This window comes from Lutra lutra, chromosome 3 (genome assembly GCF_902655055.1).
Source record: "Lutra lutra chromosome 3, mLutLut1.2, whole genome shotgun sequence".
NCBI classification, from domain to species: Eukaryota; Metazoa; Chordata; class Mammalia; order Carnivora; family Mustelidae; genus Lutra; species Lutra lutra.
Genome location: NC_062280.1, coordinates 105,091,768 through 105,112,753, shown reverse-complemented (window position 1 = coordinate 105,112,753; position 20,986 = coordinate 105,091,768). Strand labels below are relative to the sequence as shown.

The window sequence follows — 20,986 nt, the reverse complement described above, 5'->3', positions numbered from 1 at the left end:
ACCTAATGTCATAAAGGTGGTGGATTAATTACATATTAAGCCAGTATGAAGGTTAAAAGATAAAACTAGTAAAAATAATTATAACCACAATAACTGGTTAATGGACGCACAAAGTAAAAAGATGTAAACTGTGGCATCAAAAACATAAAATGGTGAGAGGGTAAAAATGTAGAGGTTTAGGATGTGTTGAAACTTAAGTTGTTATCAACTTAAAAGAGACTTAAAAATGTAAGTTGCTTTATGTAAGCTTCATGGTAACGACAAAGCAAAAACCTACAGTAAATACACAAACGGTAAAGAGAAAGCAATCTAAATGTATCACTACCAAAAAAAAATCATTAAATTGCAAAGAAAATAAGACACATCTATCTATATGCTACCCACAAGAGACTCACTTCATATATTAAGGATATACAGACAGAAGGTAATGAGATGGAAAATGGTATTCCATGTGATGTGGGGAAAAAAGGCAGAAGGAAATACATATAAAATTAAATTTCTGGGGCACCCTGGGTGGCTCAGTGGGTTAAAGCCTCTGCCTTCAGCTCAGGTCATGATCCCAGGGTCCTGGGATTGAGCCCCACATTGCGCTCTCTGTTCAGCAGGGAGCCTGCTTCCTCCTCTCTCTCTGCCTGCCTCTCTGCCTACTTGTGATCTCTGTCAAATAAATAAAATCTTAAAAAAAAATTTTTAAATTTTCTTATAACCTGCAGCTCACTATCAAATACTTGAGGCAGGCAGAGTATGACATTCCTCCAGGAAACTCCAAACGGCCTTAATGTTAATGCTTTGCTAGATGGAAAAACAATCTTAGCTTGACTAGGCCTCCAGGATCCTGTCAGTCTTCTTTAGTCTATGAAATTCCTTTTTGAAACTTCCCTTTGTCTCCCAATTCCAAAGTATAATCAGTTGTTCCTTACAATCCCAGGGTAGCAGTTATTTCTGCCCACAGACCCTGTCCCCGTGCTTTACTAAAACCACCTTTTTGCACCAGTGATGTCTTAAGAATTCTTCCTTGGCCATAATCTCCAAACCCCACATTCAAACCACATCACATACAAATGGAAACCTAAAGAAAGCTTGGTAGCTATACTTACATAAGACAAAACAGACCTTAACACAAAGACTACAGTAAGAGATAAAGTTATTATATAAAGATAAGTGGGTGAATTCAATAAGAAATAAAATTTGTAAATATTTATGCACCTAACAGAGCACATAAACATATAAAGCAAGTATTAACTTAAAGGAAGAAAGAGACAGCAATACAATGATAGTGGTGGAATTTTTTTTTTAAGATTTTATTTATTCATTTGAGAGAAACCAAGATAGTGACAGCAAGAGCGGGGAGGAGAGCAACAGGCAGGCTCCCCACTGAGCAGGGAGCACAGAGCTGGGACTTGACTCAGGACCCTGGATCATGACTTGAGCCAAAGACAGATGACCTAACAGACTGAGCCACCCAGGCGCCTGACAGTAGAGGACTTTACTATCTCACTTTCATCCAAAAGCAAATCATCCAGACAGAAAATCAGTAAGAAAACATCAGCCTTAAACAAGAAAGGGCAAGTGTCGGTGAGGATGTGGAGAAAAAGGAATACTGTTCCACCGTCGGTGGGAATGTAAACTGTTGCAGCCGTTGTGGAAAACTGTAAGGAGGTTCCTCAAAAAATTAAAAACAACTCCTATATGATCCAGCAATTCCACTCTGGTATTTATCCAAAGGAAGCAAAAACACTAATTTGAAAAGATTATCTGCATCCCTGTGAACACTGAAGCATTACTTTACAATAGCCAAGATCAGAAGCAACCTAAATGTCCACTGATGAATGGATAAAAAAGATGGGGTGTGTTTACACATGCACGCGCATGTGTGCACACACACAGGAACATTACTGAACCATAAAAAAGAAGGGGATCTTGTCATTTGTGACAACTTCTGTGGACTTTTGAGGGCATTTCGCTAAATAAATCAGACAGGGAAAAACAAATACAATTATGATCTCACTTACAAGTGGAACCTAAAAACCCAAAACCAAAACCCTACCAAAATGCTGAACTCCTATATACAGAGAAAAGTGGCTGCCAGAGGTGGTGCACAGGGTAGGTGTGAAATGGTAAAGGGAGTCATATAGTACAAATTTTATATTAATGATAGCTATATTGTACATTTGAAAGTTGCTAAGAGAACAGATCTTTAAAGTTCATCGCAAGGAAAAAAATTGTAACTACATGGGTGAATGGTAACTATTACTTATTGTGGTGATCACTTCATAATCTATACAAATATTGAATCATTATGTTCTACACCTAAAACTAATATAATGTTACATGTTAATTATATCTAAATAAAAAGAAGAAATGGCTGTTAGGGATGAGTACTTTATCATCAACTCTATCAAATTCTGAAGGAATTTCAATTTAGGCCTGGAGTTCTGTTTAGTCTTCTCAAAATTAACTGCTCATTCTTTTCCCTTCATAGAGTCTATTGTTAAATCGTCAAAATGTCTCACGCTTGTAAGTTAATTTTGTATCTTCCAAAATGTAGTATTTAAAAAAAATAAGGAGGTTATGGGATTGCCTGATAAAACCTGTTTTATTATTAAAATATTCTGTGCTTGTCTTATTTGTTGCTCCTATTAATGTTGAAGCATTGTCTTCTGCAACTCTATTTATCCTAACCTAACCAATGAGCTTTTCATTGTGACAATCATATTTTTAATTTCCAAAATCCTTCATTGTTCCTTTTGCATGGATACAATACCCTCTCTAATCATGCCAAAGTAAATTAGAATCCTTTTCATTTGTTTGCTGATAAATTAATATTTATCAAGTATTTACTATGCTTCAATCATGTTCTAAGTGCTTTCCATATAAAAATTCACATCTCCACATTAACTAAGAATGACACTTCTATTTTTATACATTTTTATAAATATTTTATAAATATTTCCATTATCTCTATTTTACATATTTCCCATTTCCATAAGTGTAAAATTTGCTGACTTCAGTGGTTCTCTTTCTGTAGGCTTTCCTCAAATGTTGGTATCTATTTTGTTGAGTGTTTATTTTTAAGGCTAAAATTCCCTGCAATCTCCTTTATGAAATTTTTACGTGTCTGTGGAGAAGAGACAGGATATACAGCTTGACTCTAGTAGTTGGTGAAAGACAGACTGTGCTATCAGTAGGATATTATAGTTAGCTAGTCTCCTGGGCAAAGGGCATTTTTTTTTTTCCCCCATTTCACTGGGTGTCACCAGTCTTTTGGGAAACTAACTTGCCTCTCTAATTCAAGCACTCACACATGGTAAACTTAGGGGTAAATATTACTAATTGTTTACCACATAGCCTGTGGGTAGGGAATGAGCTGACCCACCTCCCTGCTTCTACAGCAGACCTCCTCCCAACAATCCCCTTAAGTCTCCACAGCCTCCCTACCCTGCTCCCCAACCACACCTTGCTCACCACTGAATTAGGAACACCCCTGGAACTCCACACATTCACTAACTTTATGATCTTGAAAAAGTTATTTCACTTCTCCGTACCTTTGTTTTTTGTTTTTTAAGATTTTATTTATTTATTTGACAAAGAGCACAAGCAGGGGGAGCAGCAGGCAGAGAGAGGAAGAAGCAGGCTCCCCACTGAGCCAGGAGCGGGATGCTGGGCTCAATCCCAGGACCCTGGGATCATGACCTGAGCCAAAGGCAGATGCTTAACCAACTGAGCCACCCAGGCGTCCCCACAGTAAGTTGAATACATGCTAGTAATGTACACTCAGTTTGCCATCTTGCTACAGAAACATTATGCTTTTCAAAATAGGATGCTTAAATATTTTTAAATAATATAAACACAGCATTTCAAAATGTGTGAAAGCTTACCTTAAAGCAATCCATGGAACAATGTCTCTCCCTCTCTCTCACACAGACACACACACAAAATAAATGAAATGAAAATGAAAAATGAAATGAAATTAAACAAGAGAGTAAGGGAACCAGAAGTAGGGTATCTACTTGAAATTGGATATAATAACAAAGATACTCTTTGCCTTGCTTTCTGATGCCAGGAGGATGCCATCTCCCAAAATCTTCAGTTTACAATTCTGTATGCCACTGGCCACACTGTAACCAGGGTGGTATGTCTAAAATAAAAGTCTTATGTAACTTGTATAAATAAATCTTTAGGTGAGTATAATCTTACAGATTAAAAAATATTCCATGATCTGGCATACCCAAACTTCATTTTAGGCCCACTTTTTCCCCTTGCTCTATATTCCACTGATTATTAAAATTTTCTTTCTGGTCTTCAAATTCAACATTCCTCATTCCTCACTCTGGACCATTACACATGATGCTGATTTCTCTCTGAAACACTTTTCTGCACCCCAAATCTGTCATTCCCTCCTAAAATGAACAGGGTTAAAAGAGACCAGAAACAAAAATCCAACATTCAGCAGAGTACCAAAGAGGTTTATACAATAGGTGGTAAAAGCTTAACGAAGATATGACAGTAAAGCAGATGAAATATAAAATATGAGATATACTGAGATATGTGAAATAAAAGCCAGCATTTTAGCAATCATATTGTCCTAAAATGCAACTTGTTGAATTAAGAGTCATCCTCTATGTGACTTTTCCTATAGTTTCTCAAACCCAATGAATTCAAGGATTTTGTGTAAAAGAATCTCCAAAAATCAGACCAAGCTATTTGGTATGAATTATTTCTTACTTCAATAATCTTAGTTAACCTATTGGGTTAGAGCAGTGATTTTCAAAACATAGTTCCTTGGATTAGCAGCATTATTATAAGTGGAATTTTTCTGCAGTGAAAACTATTGAGCTTCATTCACACTGGACTTCCGGTATCAAGAACTCTAGGCATAGGCCCCAGAAATCTGTATTTTAAGACATATCCAGGTGGTTCTGATATAAGTTAGGTTTGAAAGCCACAAGGTTAGGGAATAAAGAAATAGTAGTAAACAGTAAAAGATCCTAACCACAACACAAAGTATCAGAAGGATGAAACTGTAGAGAGAACAAGTCAACAACAGTTGATAATCTACTCTTTGTCCCACACTAATGGACACTAAGTTACTTTAGGGACAAAACCCCAGAAAACAAAAAAATAAATGCACACAAATAATATAATTGGAGGGTTCCAATGAATACTGTACTGATAAAGGCCAATAAGGAAGAGCCACCTTTAAGTGCTTATAAAGAAATTATGTATAATTGTAACATTACTCATTATTTTGCTCACTCAATAAAAATTCACTGAATACTACTATTAAACCATACATTATACTAAAAGCTAAAGCTGTGATAAATAGGTTTTAATGAAAACAGAAGAAATTTTGAAAAGTCAAAGCTTTTAAGTAATTTTGTTCGTTGTACTGGAACTCATTACCCAGGAAGAGTGTAAGGAAAAGGATAACCTACTATGAGTCCATATTTTAATGTACAAGATAACAATAAAACATTTGGTGCTTTTTTAGTTTACCTATTGTTAAGTCCAATTAAATTAATTTCAATGTTTATGTGCCTAAAGGAATATTAGCTCTGATCTATAAAACCATTATACACATACACACACACACACACACACACATACACACAATATACTACATATATAACTAACACATATATTACAGGGACACCTGGGTTGCTCAGTCAGTTAAGTGTCTGCCTTCCGCTCAGGTCATGATCTCAGGGTCCTGAAATTAAGCCCCACACCTGGCTCTCTGCTCAGTGGAGAGTCTGATTCTCCCTCTATCTCTCTGTGTTCTCTCCCCTTCTCTTGCTCTCTCCCAAATAAATAAAATCTTTTTAAAAATACATACATATATACAGGTATATATCAACTAAACAAACAATGAAATGAAAAAAATCTCAACTAAGGACTGACAAAGATTAATTCTTATAGAACATAACCAAATCCTTTAGATCTATGCCAGCAATTTTTTAAAAATTTTTATTTATTTGACAGAGATCACAAGTAGGCAGAGAGGCAGGCAGAGAGAGGAGGAAGCAGGCTCCATGCTGAGCAGAGAGCCCGATGCGGGGCTCCATCCCAGGACCCCGGGATCATGACCTGAGCCGAAGGCAGAGGCTTTAACCCACAGGGCCACCCAGGCGCCCCTACGCTGGCAATTTTATTGCACAGATACCTCCTCTCCTCAACATGTTCATTTTTGTAAGTGCTGTGCAGCTATATATTGTCATCTCTTGAAAAGCAATATTTTGTAGTAAGGTGAGTATACGCTTTGGAGCCAGACACAAGTTCAAATCCTTTCTCAGCTACTTAATTACCTATGTCATTAGACAGGTTTTGTAACCCTCAATTTTTCATCCTAAAAATATTTTAATGACAAATTCATAAAATTGAGAATTTGGCTTACAAACAAGCCCATAATAGATGTTTTATAAATGTTAGCCCCTCACTTCCTTCCCTTTTTCAGAATGGCATCCCTCTGTCAGTCCATTAATTATCCTTAGTCTTGATGGTGTATTTTCATACTGACAATCAGAAACAGGACATTACTTACAACATTTGTGCTATCTACAGGCCCTTCCAAGGCATTTTGGTATTTCACAGATTCTTCTGAATATTTAAATGCTGAAATTGTAGTACCGTGGAAAAGACCTATATGGGGAGATGGGAGACCCACAACTAGTTTCATTAATGACAGCAAGTAACTTGGGCTTTATCCCACCGGACTGGGATAATTTCTTATGAAAACTAGTGTGTTAGATAAGATAATTTCTAAGGCTTCTTCTGGGTCTTTGAAATTTTAATTCTAAATTTTGGCAAAGAATTATTTTAGATCATTAACAATTGGACTCTTGGACCTAGGAATATATCTCATTTGGGAAGGAAAACTCAAGATAGAAATGTAAGACAAAATAAGTAAAAGCAGGGGACTGGAAAAAGATCAACCCAGCTAAAAATACCTCTGCTTCCCCATATTCATCCTGCTGTAATTGCCTTAGAATAAAAATGTCTTACTGTATACAAATGTACATAACAGGATTTCTTATATCTTACAATATATGTGATGTCAGTATTAGCTCTTCTAGAATATTGTGTCACAAGTGATGGTTTTTTTCACACTCACGGCAGACAATGGCCACTCTTTCTCCTTTGTTGTCTTATCACTTCTCTGATCAATCTACAGATAGACTTCTAGCTAAAGGGTTGGACCTAGAACTGTTAGCAAGATAATCTAAGAATTATTTATTTATTTTTTTAGCTCAACATTCCACAAAGGGAGGGATAGGAGACACCTCTAGGGAATTTGCCAGGCTCACAATTTATCTTTCTGGGAAAGGTTGCATTACTGACATTTCTACTCACTTCCATTTTCACGTGTATTTTTTATCAAGAAATAATACTCTGCCTCAAGGCTCCTATAGAAGCTCCAGTCTCTGGTGAAGGTATCAACTTAGAGGAAAAGTTTGTTTTCATTTGAGTTCAGTATAAAAGGACTTCCTTGCACTGAGACTAGCTGGCTCTTGCTCTCTTTTATCCACATCATCCCTCAGTTTTTCATACAACACCAGTAAATGACGCTAAGAAAAAGTAATATATAACATCTCGTATTTACTTCCCATTAACCATTCAGGAACCTGATTCTGACTATGAGAGAGACAGAACAAGAGATAGAAACTCTACTTTTCACATAAGAGTTATTTTATTTTCTATAGCCATTTTATTAATATGCCTTTACAATGTCATTTCTAAAGCACTGATCTCAATCTTCTAAACTATATATACAAAAGGTCTCCTTCAAAATAGTCACTCTCCTGTATTAATCAAAAGAATACCATATTCTTTTGTAAAAGACCTTATCTGTATAAGCATATACATTTTCAAAGAATTTAACATTTCTCTTATTCATCACACACTATCTTCTATTTCTATAATGTGATTTTTTTTCCAACAAAAAAAAAAGTGATTGGAACTATTAAAGAATTAGTAACAATCTAAGTAACTTAATGCCTAAGAAATGTAGAGCTGTGAAATTTAATCTCTGTCTCATTTGGGAGGGTATCCTTTGAGTCTTCCTACTTGGAAAATTTACATTTAACAAATTAAAAATTTTAGTTACAAACAGATTGACATGAATGCCACAAAAAACTGACTGTATTTTAATGGAGGCTAATTTATGTAAGAATAAGATACATTAACATTTTAAAATATTTTACTTCAATACTTTAATACTACATTAATATTTAACCTTTATGCCCAGTTTTCTCTTTTAGTCAAGTACCATGAGTTAGCTTTACATTTCATTTCAGTTGTCTGAGACACATAAATAAAACTGATACTAGATTTATAAACTGACATAATTACAAAAACCTTAAGGAAAAATCTTTACAAATTAAAACATCAAGAAAATGAGGAACAAAGGCAAAAGAATCACCTCTAATCATTCTAATTAAATCCTTTTAAAAAACTTTACTAATCAGATTAATAAACATAAATCAGAAAGGACTTTATATTATGAACAGAGAGAAAAAGTGAAATGAAACAAAATACAACAATTTAAACTTACTGGGTTGTCTGTGGAATCGTCAGCCAACTGTAAACCAAAATAGTCACGCTCAGTCAAATCAAGATGCTTGAAGACTATATCCAACAGAACTTGCCCCTGATCATGTTTCTAGAAGAAAAATAAAAGGAAATCAACACTGGTAGGCAATACACTTTCAGATTTTCGAGCTCCTAAACTTCTGTCCTCTTCTATTAAATTGGCAACTATTTCTAAAACAATGACTTGGTTCAGGATAAAGAGTTTATGTGTTAACATACTACTTAAAAATCAGTCTGATTTGGGGAGCCTGGCTGGCTAAGTCCATAGAGTATGCAACTCTGATTTCTGAGCCATTAGTCTGAGCCCCACATTCAGTGTAGAGATTACTAAAAAAACAAACTTTAAAAAAAAAAAAAAGGTCTGTTTAAGATTCTCTCTCTCCCTCTCTTCCTCTCTCTCCCCCCATTCTCTAAAATAATAATAATAATGATGAATAAATTAAATAAATAAATAAGATGCCATTAAGGAAAACCTTTGATTGAAATGGCTTCTGCTTTCAGGCTATTATCAGGGTATTTTTGTAACTGTATATTATTGCCACATTAACTCATGCATATATCTTCATCATTTGTCTTATTGTTTTTATTCTTCCATTTAAATTGTGACTGGAAAGTGATGCACTCCTGGTATTAACTGTCTTTGTAGGCTGTTAACAAGATGGTCATAGCAATTTCAAAATTCATACCAATACATGAAAATGTACAAAAAAACAACCTTCTTTGTAAGGTTATCTTACAAAGAACTTTCCTTCATGTCTTACTGGTCAGACTGGGTCATAAAGCTACATGCAAAATTCACTGGTGGCAGAAAACATGTGCTTCAAAGAGTGCTTCACAATGGCAGCTATCATTCGAATAACATGTAAGAATTTTTCATATGGACACAATTTACCTCTCCCATCCCTCTCCCATTCTCATTAAATTAGTCCAGGATGACTATCACCACTGCTATTCAACATAGGACTAGAAGGCCTAGCCTCAGCAATCAGACAACAAGAAGAAATAAAAGGCATCCAAATTGGCAAAGAAGTCAAACTCTCATTCTTTGCAGATGATATGATACTTTATGTGGAAAACCCAAAAGACTCCACCCCAAAACCGCTAGAACTCATACAGAAATCCAGTAAAGTGTCAGGATAGAAAATCAACGCACAGAAATCAGCTGCATTTCTATACACCAACAAGACAGAAGAAAGAAATTAAGGAGTTGATGCCATTTACAAAGGTACTCAAAACCGTAAGATAACTAAGAATAAATCTAACCAAAGAGGCAAAGAATCTGTACTCAGGAACCTATAGAATTCTCATGAAAGAAACTGAAGACACAAAAAAATGGAAAAACATGCCACGCTCATGGATTGGAAGAACAAATATTGTTAAAACATCTATGCTACCTAGAGCAATCTATGTATTTAATGCAATCCCTATCAAAATACCATTAACTTTTTTCACAGAAGCGGAACAAATAATCCTAAATTTGTATGGAATTAGAAAGACACAGAATAGCTAGAGGAATATTGAAAAAGAAAAGCAAAACTGGTGGCATCACATTTCTGGACTTCAGGCTTTATTACAAAGCTGTCATCATCAAGACAGTATGGTACTGGCACAAAAACAGACACATAGATAGATGGAACAGAATAGAGAGACCAAAAATGGACCCTCAACTCTATGGTCAAATAATCTTTGACAAAGCAGGAAAGAATATCCCATGGTAAAAAAGACAGTCTCTTCAACAAATGGTGTTGGGAAAATTGGACAGCCACATGCAGAAGAAAGAAACTGGATCATTTCCTTACACCACACACAAAAAAAGACTCAAAATGGATGAGAGACCTCAATGTGAGACAGGAATACATCAAACTCCTTGAGAACACAGGCAAAGCAACTTCTTCTTAGAAACACTGCCAAAGGCAAGGGAAACAAGGGTAAAAATGAACTACTGGGACTTCATCAAGATAAAAAGCTTTTGCAGAGCAAAGGAAACAGTCAACAAAACCAAAAGACAACTGACAGAATGGGAAAAGATATTTGCAAATGACATTTCAGATAAAGGGCTAGTATCCAAAATCTATAAAGAATACAAACTCGAAAACACCCAAAGAACAAACAGTCCATTCAAGGAATGGGCAGAAGACATGAACAGACATTTCTCCAAAGAAGACGTCCAAATGGCCAACAGACACATGGAAAAGTGCTCAGTATCACTCAGCATCAGGGAAATACAAATCAAAACCACAATGAGATACCACCTCACACCAGTCAGAATGGCTAAAATTAACAAGTCAGGAAACTACAGGTGTTGGCAAGGATGCAGAGTAAGGAGAACCCTCCTACACTGTTAGTGGGAACGCAAGCTGGTACAGCCACTCTGGAAAACAGTATGGAGGTTCCTCAAAAAGTCGAAAATAGAGCTACCGTATGACCCAGCAATTGTAGTACTGGGTATTTACCCCAGATACAAATGTAGTGAAAAGAAGGGCCATATGCGGGGCGCCTGGGTGGCTCAGTGGGTTGAAGCCTCTGCCTTTGGCTCAGGTCATGATCCAGGGGTCCTGGGAAGGAGCCTCACATCGGGCTCTGTGCTTAGCGGGGAGCCTGCCTTCCCCCCTCTCTCTGCCTGCCTCTCTGCCTACTTGTGATTTCTGTCTGTCAAATAAATAAATAAAATCTTAAAAAAAAAAAAAGGGCCATATGCACCCCAATGTCTATAGCAGCAATGTCCACAATGGCCAAACATGGAAAGAGCCTAGATGTCCATCAATTGACGAATGGATAAAGAAGAGGTGAGAGGGGCGCCTGGGTGGCTCAGTGGGTTAAGCCGCTGCCTTCGGCTCAGGTCATGATCTCAGGGTCCTGGGATCGAGTCCCGCATCGGGCTCTCTGCTCAGCAGGGAGCCTGCTCCCTCCTCTCTCTCTCTGCCTGCCTCTCTCTCTACTTGTGATCTCTCTCTGTCAAATAAATAAATAAAATCTTTAAAAAAAAAAAAAAAGAAGAGGTAAGAGACACACACAGTGGAATATTATGCAGCCATCAAAAAAGAAACCTCACCATTTGCAACAACGTGGATGGAACTAGAGGGTATTATGCTAAGTGAAATAAGTCAATCAGAGAAAGACAATTATCATATGATCTTATTGATACATGGAATCTGAGAAACAAGGCAGAGGATCATAGGGGAAGAGAGGAAAAAATGAAACAAGATGTACCAAGAGAGGGAGACAAACCATGAGAGACACTCAATCTCAGGAAACAAACTGAGGGATGCTGGCATGGAGGAGTGTAGGAGGGAGGGGTGGCTGGGTGATGGACACTGGGCAGGGTATATGCTATTGTGAGCATTGTGAATTGTGTAAGACTGATGAATCACACACCTGTACCCCTGAAACAAATAATAAATTATATATTAATAAAAAGAAAAAAAGGAAAAAAAAAAAAGAAAAAATCCAGGATGGAAATCAAGCATTAGTCTTTTAAAAAGCTACTAAGAGGGGGCGCCTGGGTGGCTCAGTAGGTTAAGCCTCTGCCTTCAGCTCAGGTCATGATCTCAGGGTCCTGGGATCGAGCCCCACATCGAGCTCTCTGCTCAGCAGGGAGCCTGCTTCCCCACCACCCTGCCTGCCTCTCTGCCTACTTGTGATCTCTGTCAAATAAATAAGTAAAAGTCTTAAAAAAAAAAAAAAGCTACTAAGGGGAGTCTAATGTATTCTTTTAGAGACAAGATGGAGTAGACGTATTCCTCCCTATACCTTCAGCTAAGTGAAACAAAGAAACAAAAAACAGATTAAAAATAAGAAAACTCTGAAAGGTGAAAAGAAAGTGGCAGCTGGGGAAGGGAACTCCTTTTTTCTTTCCATTTCTTTTCATTGAGGTAAAATTCACATAATCTAAAACCAACCATTTTGTACAAATTAGTGGCATTTAATATACTGACATTATTGTGTGATCATCACTTCTACCTAGTTCCAAAACATTTTCATCACGCCAAAAAAAGTACCGTAACCATTAAACAGTATCCCTCCCCATCTCCTGGCAACCACTTATGTGCTTCCTGGCTTTATGGATTTATCTATTATGGACATTTCATATAAATGGAACCAAACATATATAACCTTTTGTGTCTAGCTTTTTTCACTTAGCATACTGTTTTCAAGGTTTATCCATGTTGTATCATGTATCCACCCTTAATTTCCCTTTTGTAATGGTTAAGTAATATTCTAGTATATGGATATATCAGAATTTTTCAGTTGATGGCATCTGGATTGTTTCCACTTTTGGGTACTGTGAGTCATGCTACCAAGAACACTGCTTTCAATTCTTTTGGGCAGGTACAAAGTGGAAATGCTGGAGCATATGGAAATTATGTTTAACTTTTTGAGGTACTAAAAACTCCTGACTGCAGCAGCTGTAGCAATTTATATTCCCACCAGCAATGTGTGAAATCCCAGTTTCTCTAAATCCTTGTCAACATTTGTTATTTTCTATTCTTTTGATTAAAGCCATCCCAGTAGGTATGAAGTAGTATACTTCAATGTGGTCTTGATTTCCATTTCCATAAAAACTAATGATTTTGAGGATTTTTTTCATGTGCTTATTGGTCATTTGTACATCTCTGGAAAAATATCTAATCAAGTTCTTTGCCTATTTATGGGGGGGGGGGAGAGGGAAAGAGAGACTGTTAAGCAGGCTCCATGCCCACCATGGAGCCCAATGTGGAGGTCTCATCTCACAACCCTGAGATCATGACCTAAGCTAAAATCAAGAGTCAGACACTTAACTGACTGAGCGACCCAGGTACCTTTCTGCTCATTTTAAAAACTGGGTTGATGATCATTTTGTTATTCAGTTCTGTAAGTTCTTTTTATATTCTGGATGCAAATATTTTCTCCCATTTGTAGGTATCTTGATCATATACTTGGATACACAAAAGTTTTAAATTTTTGTGAAGCCAAATTTATTTATTTCTTTTGAGGTCATATTTATGGATTAACTGCCAAATCCAAGGTCATGAAAAATTACCTATGTATTTGCTTCTGAAACTGTTATGGTTTTAGCTCTTAACGTGTAGTTCTTTCACCTTTTAAAGCTCATTTTCATATATGGTAGGTATATACCTAGACAGGGGCACAACTTCATTCTTTTGCATGTGGGTATCTACTAATCCAAGCACCATTTATTGGAGAAACTATTCTTTCCCTACTGAATACATCTTGGTAACTTTGGCAAAAACCTGTTGGCCACAAATATATGGATTTATTTCCAAATGTATGCATTATTTTTTTCTGAGTCATCAGTTTTGCTTTCATCTCCCATACATCATTGATTTGGTTCTAGAGATTCCTACAACCCAGAAATGCCAACAGGCACTAATAAAAACAAGCCAAAAAAAAAAAAAAAAAAAAAAAAAGCCTGGTCTCATGGGTTGCTTGGGTGGCTCAATCAGTTAAGCATCCAACTCTTAATCTGAGGGTTGTGAGTTCAAGTCCCATAATGGGCTCCATGCTGGACATGGAGCCTATAAAACAAACCAACCAACAAACCTGTTTTCCCTAGCCAAATGACCAGGAAAACAAGGGTTTCTTTTCTTTTCCTTTTTTTAAGATTTTATTTATTTATTTGAGAGAGAGAGGGAGAGAGAGGGAGAGAGATCACACACATCCACATGGCAGGGAGGGAAGAGGAAGAGGGATTTACTCTCAAGCAGACTCTGTAACGCAAGGCTCAATTCCACAACCAAGACCATGACCTGAGCTGAAACCAAGAGTCAGATGCTTAACCAACTGAGCCACCCAGGTACTGACCCTACTCCTGCCAAACCCAATGGAAAAACTGAGCCCATCTCCAGTAGTGTCATGGAAATCAAGTAGAAAGCCTAGAGTTCCACGTGCCTCCGCATACTAGCTGGGGGCCAGTGGGAAGCCTGGTTTACTTTCTGCCAACCAAAGGCAAGCTACAAGACATAGTTACTCCTTAGTGATGGTACCAGCAGAAACTGAGTATACTGTTGAACTTTCACTTCAGCTTCATGGTAATAGGCAGTGTTTGGCTTTCCTCACTAGTGGAGACATCAGAACATAAGAAGGAAGCCTAGACTTCCACTAACACCACCATTATGCTATAGCACATGGCATCTATCAAACAGAAAAAAGGAGAGCTAATTGGGAGAGGAGATAACTATGAAAAGGAACAGTTAAATCTTGCAATAATAAACATCCATGTTGGATTTCATGTAAAACTAACTAAAATTAAAAGAGCAAAAGATTTTAAAACTCAATTACAGTGTGTATTACATGCATGGCCTTCAGTCAAGTCTCTGGAAAACATATACACAAAGAAGAACAAAATAATAATACAAAGGTTCTGGAAACCAAATTATCATTACAACCACAATCAACAAAAGAAGGCCAGGGGCTGTATGCTACGAAGGTGACTCCCTGCAAAAATAAGACTGAATATGATCCAGAGTCTCACAAAACATTGCCCCAAAATGTCTAGAATATGACCTAAAATCATTTATATACAAAGAACCCGGGAAATCTCAACCAGAGTGAGAAAAAGCAATCAAAAGATGCCAACACTGAAGCAGCCATCCTAAGAACATTTCAATGAGCCACTAATGAATGCAGTTTTAAAAAAAGAAAAAAATTAATCAATATTTCTGCGAAGAAATATAAAGGAACCAAAAGGAAGGGCACCTAGGTGGCTCAGTCAGTTAAATGTCTGCCTTTGATTTATGTCATGATCTCAGGGTCCTGGGATCGAGCCCCGTATGAGGCTCCCTGCTCAGCAGAGAGCCTACTTCTCCAGCCCCTTCCCCCACTCTGCTTATGTGCTCACTGTATCTCAAATATATATATATATATGTTTTTAAAATCTTTTTTTTTTTTTTAAAGATTTTATTTATTTGACAGACAGAGATCACAAGCAGGCAGAGAGGCAGGCACAGAGAGAGGAGGAAGCAGGCTCCCTGCTCAGTCAGATGGATGTCCAACTCTTGGTTTCTGCTCTGGTTGTTACCTTGGGGTCATGGGATCGAGCCCTGCCTGGGGTTCTGTGCTCAGTGGAGTCTGTCTATCCCTCTCCCTTTGCTCCTCCCCCAACTTATGCGTGCGCATGCTCTCTCTCTCTCTCTCTCTCTCATAAATAAATAACATCTTAAAAAAATAAAACAGAAAAAGGAAAAAATCTTGAAAGCAACTAGAAAAAGAATTAGACATTTACCTATAGGGACTGACAATTCAAATTAGAATAGATATAAGAAAGTTGTACATAATATTTTCCAGGTGCTAAAAGAACTATCAACACAGAATTCTCTACTAAGAGAAAATATGATATAGGAATGACAGGTAAATAACAACATTCTCAGAAAAAGAGAAATTCAAGAGAATTTATCACTAACAGACCATCACTAAAGGAATAGCTAAAAGAAGTTCTCCAAGCCAGAAAGGAAACAATAACAGGGAGAAATTTAGAAAAACAAAAAAGAAAGAGCAAAAGAGTGGGAGAAACTAGGAAAAATATAAAGGCCTATGCTTCTCTGTAGGATTAAATTATATTTGATGGTTAAAAGCAAACATTTTAACTTTATCTCACATGCTGCCCAATGTAGGTAGAGAAAAAAATTAAGACAATAATAAAAGCAGGAGGGGAGGTAAAGGTCCCTAAAGGCAGGTAAGAATTTCTTACTTCACTTAAGGCAGTAAAATATTGTTACCAATATACAGTTGACTCTTGAACAACACAGGGATTAGGGGTGCCAACTTCTACCCGCTGCCCCACAGTTGAAAACCTGCATATAACTCTTAATTCCCCAAAATCTTAACTAAATAGCCTCCTGGGGACTAGCCTTACTGATAACAAAAATGGTCAAATAACACATATTTTATATGTTATATGATTATATACTGTACTCTTACAATAAAGTAAGATGAGAAAAGAAAATATTAAGTTGTTAAGAAAATCATTTTAAAAAATACATTTATGGTCCTGTACTGTATTTATCTAAAAAATTCTGCATACAAATTGACCCATGCAGGGGTGCCTGGGTGGCTCAGCCAGTTAAGTGTCTGCCTTCAGCTCAAGTCATGATCCCAGGGTCCTGGGATCGAGCCCCGCATCAGGCTCTCTGCTCAGCGGGGAGCCTGCTTCCTCCTCTCTCTGCCTACTTGTGATCTCTGTCTGTCAAATAAATAAATAAAATCTTTAAAAAAAAAATTGACCCATGTAGTTCAAACCCATGTTGTTCAATGTCAACTACACAACTGTAGTTTGTATATATAAAACCACAAGAGCAACCACCAAAAAAAGCTATGCAAAAATATACTCTCAAAAAAACTCAAGTAAAAGTGAGATCCTAAAAAACGTTCACATAATCTATTAGAAAGGGAAGAAAAAAAATTTAAAAATTTAACAGACAGAAAGTAATAAAATAGCACACCTAAGCTCTAACATGTAAATAATTACATGAAAGTACATGGTCTAAACAGATGAATGTAAAGGCAGAGATTAACATGTAGGAAAAAAACATGATCTACTATTTAAAAAAAATTAAAACTTCAAAGAGAATATATGTAAATAGAAAGCAAAGGGATAGGAAAAGATATATCATGCAAACATTAATTTTGAAAAGTAAACTTAAGAGCAAATAATTTTACTAGAAAAAAAGACATTAAAAATATTTATGCACAAAACATAGTTGGAAATGAAATAAAAATAGAGTGGGAAGAAAATTAGAAAACAGAAAAAGCACAAAGATAACTGGCAATGTCAAATATTTAGCAGTTGTTAGAGTTATTAAATAGAAAATTAGCAAGAATACAGAAGAATTCAATAATACATCAACTAAAAGGATCCAACTGACATGTATAGGACACTATCTGGTCAACAATCAGAATGCTCATTCTTTTCAATTGTCTACAGAACATTCATAGGACAGGCCATATCCTGGGTCAATAAACCTTATCAAACTGAAAACTAAAATCAGTCCTCTATAATCTCAGTGAAATCAATAAAAACAGTAAACAGTAACAGAAAGTTAAGAAAAAATTAGAAAGTAAACTCTTGGAAATTAAAGAAAACATTTTTCAATACTCCAGAGGATAAAGATGACTCAGGGAAATAGGAAAGTACAATAACTCGGAAAAAAGAAAATGATGGTTCAAAATTTGACTAAAGTATGCTGAAAAGAGAATTTATGATCTAAATGTTTACATTAGAAAAGGTCTCAAGTCAATAGCCTTAACTCCCTCCTAAAGAAAACTAGAAAAAGAGCAAAATAAACAGATGGAAGGGAGTAAAATACAAGTTAAAAGCAGAAATCTATGGAGGGGCACCTGGGTGGTTCAGTCAATTAAGTGTCTGCCTTTGGCTCAGTCATAATTCCTGGGGGTCCTGTGATTGAGCCCCTAGTCAGTCTCCCTGCACAGTGGAGAGTCTGCATATACCCCTCCCTCTGCCCGTCACCCCCCTACCCTGCTTGTGCATGCGCTCTCTCCCCTGCAAATAAATAAATAAAATCTTAAAAAAAAAAAAGAAATCTATGGAAATCTGGTTCTTGAAAAGATCAATAAAATTGAGAAACTTCTAGCAAGAGTGGTAAAGGAAAAATAAGAATACGAGAATCACCAATTACAGAATTAAAAGTAAGGATGTCACTACACACTCCAAAAACATTTACAAGGTAAGTAAATAGAAGAAACATATCTATACACATACATCTGACAATTCGGATGAAATAAACTAATGCCTCAAAAAGCAAAAACTACTAAGCTGAAGGCAGACATTTAACTGACTGAGCCACACAGGTGCCCTGCATAATTATGTTTTAATGAAAGTATACCTAAAAACGAAACAAAACAAAAAAAAAACTCTTAAAACAAACAACAAAACACCTCCCCAAAACTGAAGTCTCCTGGGCCTAATGATTTCACTGGAGAATTCTAAGAAACATTTAAATAAGAAGTAAGAACAATTCCACTTGGGAGTGCCTGGGTGGCTCAGTGGGTTGAGTGTCCTACTCTTGATTTCAGCTCACGTCATGGTCTCAGGGTCGTGGGATTGAGTCCCACATCTGGGTCCACACTCAGTGTAGAGTCCGCTTGTCTTTCTCCCTCCCCCTGCCTGTACACACTCTCCTCTCTCAAATAAATAAGTAAAATAATTTTTTAAAAATTATATTAGGAGCACCTGGGTGGCTCAGTGGGTTAAAGCCTCTGCCTTCAGCTCGGGTCATGATCTCAGGATCCTGGGATCAGGCCCCGCATTGGGTTCTCTGCTCAGCTTGGAGTCTGCTTCCTCCTCTCACCCTCCCAGCTCTCGTGTTCTCTCTCTCTCTCACTGTCTCTTAAATAAATAAAATCTTTAAAAAATAAATAAATAAATGAATGAATGAATGAAAATTATATTTAAAAAGGAAGAATTCTACTCAACCTACCACCAGAGAATCAACTTGCTCTATGAAACCAGTATAAGCAGACATCAAAACCAAAGTATAAAAAAAGAAAACTATAACCAAATATTTCTCGTGAACATAAATGCAAAATTCCTCAACAAAATATTAATAGAAAAAATTGAGCAATCCTTAAAGGATTATACACAATGACTAAGTGAGGTTTTCCGGAGATGCAAGGCTGGTTCAATGTTCAAAATCAACCAGGTAAAGATGCCCTGAAAGCAGTTCCATTGACCTAGTCCCCAGCAAAACAACTACTGCTACGGAAAATTTAAAAAAAAAAAAAAAAAAAAAAAACACACACACACACACAAAACAAAACAAACAAACAAAAAACACAAAAAAACCCACACACAAACCTCCACAATTTAACGTCTTAAAGGAATTGTGGTAAGAGCATAAAACAAATGAAATAGCATTTATTCAAAAAAAAATGTACTGTACTAAATCTTGGTAATAGGGAGTGTTTGGCACTTGAGCCATGATCCACTTTCTCTATCTTCCTCCCAGGCCAATACTATGTAAGTTCCATTTCAGTGTGGCCAACAAGATGGGAATCCCTCTATGTTTAGATACTAGATTCTAGATCCTAGTCAAGGGATACAGAATCTCCACAGAAGTGGAAGGCCACTAGCATTTTTTATACATCTCGACTCTGTATTACAGATTTTAAAACGGAAGATGGTGTGGCCAAAAGTTGGAGGCCTCAACACAGCCCTCACTCACAGAGTAGAAACTAGACTCAAACACAGAGAGCAAAAAATACTGAAGCCATGTCTCCGGCTCAGGGTCAGAAAAAAGAGTAAGGAAACAGCTGATGGAGAACCTTGACATGTACCAAAATCCCTAGTAGGCAGAACAGTGACTGCCAAAGAAGGCAATAAAAATATATTTGGTAATTGAATAAATGAATGACAAAATGGCCTACAGAAAAAAAAATTAAGTTTATATAGCTTTTAAGTCCCTTTGCAAGCATTCCTGGTTCTTCAGTTTCTCTGACTTCATAAGAGGACCAGTTAAACAACAAGGCATTTGAGAAAATCTCTACAGGATAGTAGTGCATCTGCACAGAAGCTAACTTACTATAAACAGTTCCCTTAAAGATGAAGAAATTGCTCCTAACAGAACTTATCTGGGTTTATCACTAGAACTTTAAGTCAATAACAACTGCCAGGCAAAACTGAGATTCCTGTTGGCAGGCCACGCACAAAGACAAATGTGTTAGACAAGTTTATAAGAAAACCCCAAGCTGCAGCACTGCAAAACCTATGGCAGAGAAAAATCCTTTGGAGGATAGGTAGTAAAATGGAAATAATAAATAGGTCACGTCCTTATTTGGGCAATTAATATGTAGCCTTGGGTAAATTCTGTTTCTACTTAGGCCAGTTCCATCAACTCTAACCTATGGGAATAGTCTAATTCATCTGTGCATTGAGGGAGGAAAGGCCAAATTTAGGCTTCCTGCTTCAACCATAGTAAGTGTAACTGATCCATCACCCACCCACCCACATATGAGTGTATGTGTATCTTCATGGCAGAAAAAGAAAGGATTCCACACTTTAAAATATCTGAAAACAACAAAATTTGATGATTTCTGAGGTACCTTGTTTCTAAAGATGTGCTCCTGAAGGTGAAAAAGAGGAATATTTTCACTTAAGAAAAAGACAACTGCATTAAGAGGTTAGCAGGTTGGAACACTGAAGGGCTGCAGGAAAGTTATTTCCATAATGTTTAGGTCAAAGGCATATTGCTCTTAGAGGATGGACTTTGGTTATATTCCTGGATAAAGTATACACAATGGGAAAGGATTTTCATTAGGAGTCTAAAGTGAGGAGAGATTCTTTTTTTTTTTTTTTAAGATTTTATTTATTTGACAGAGAGAGATCACAAGTAGAGAGAGAGAGAGGAGGAAGCAGGCTCCCTGCCCAGCAGAGAGCCCAATGCGG

General features: G+C 36.8%; 1 protein-coding gene across 8 annotated transcripts in view; it reads right to left on the bottom strand.

The window, feature by feature from the left end:
- The window catches only part of PTPN4 (protein tyrosine phosphatase non-receptor type 4), a 220,522-nt gene that overhangs the window by 122,936 nt on the left and 76,600 nt on the right, over positions 1-20,986 (bottom strand). For 5 of the 8 annotated variants that reach the window (XM_047722598.1, XM_047722596.1, XM_047722597.1 and 2 more), the window contains exon 3: positions 8,552-8,659. In XM_047722598.1, the coding sequence (XP_047578554.1) occupies positions 8,552-8,659 (108 nt within the window). Of the gene's footprint in view, positions 1-3,878; positions 3,916-8,551; positions 8,660-17,204; positions 17,212-20,986 lie in introns of those variants that run through there. The other 3 variants (XM_047722602.1, XM_047722603.1, XM_047722601.1) reach the window with 2 other exon arrangements.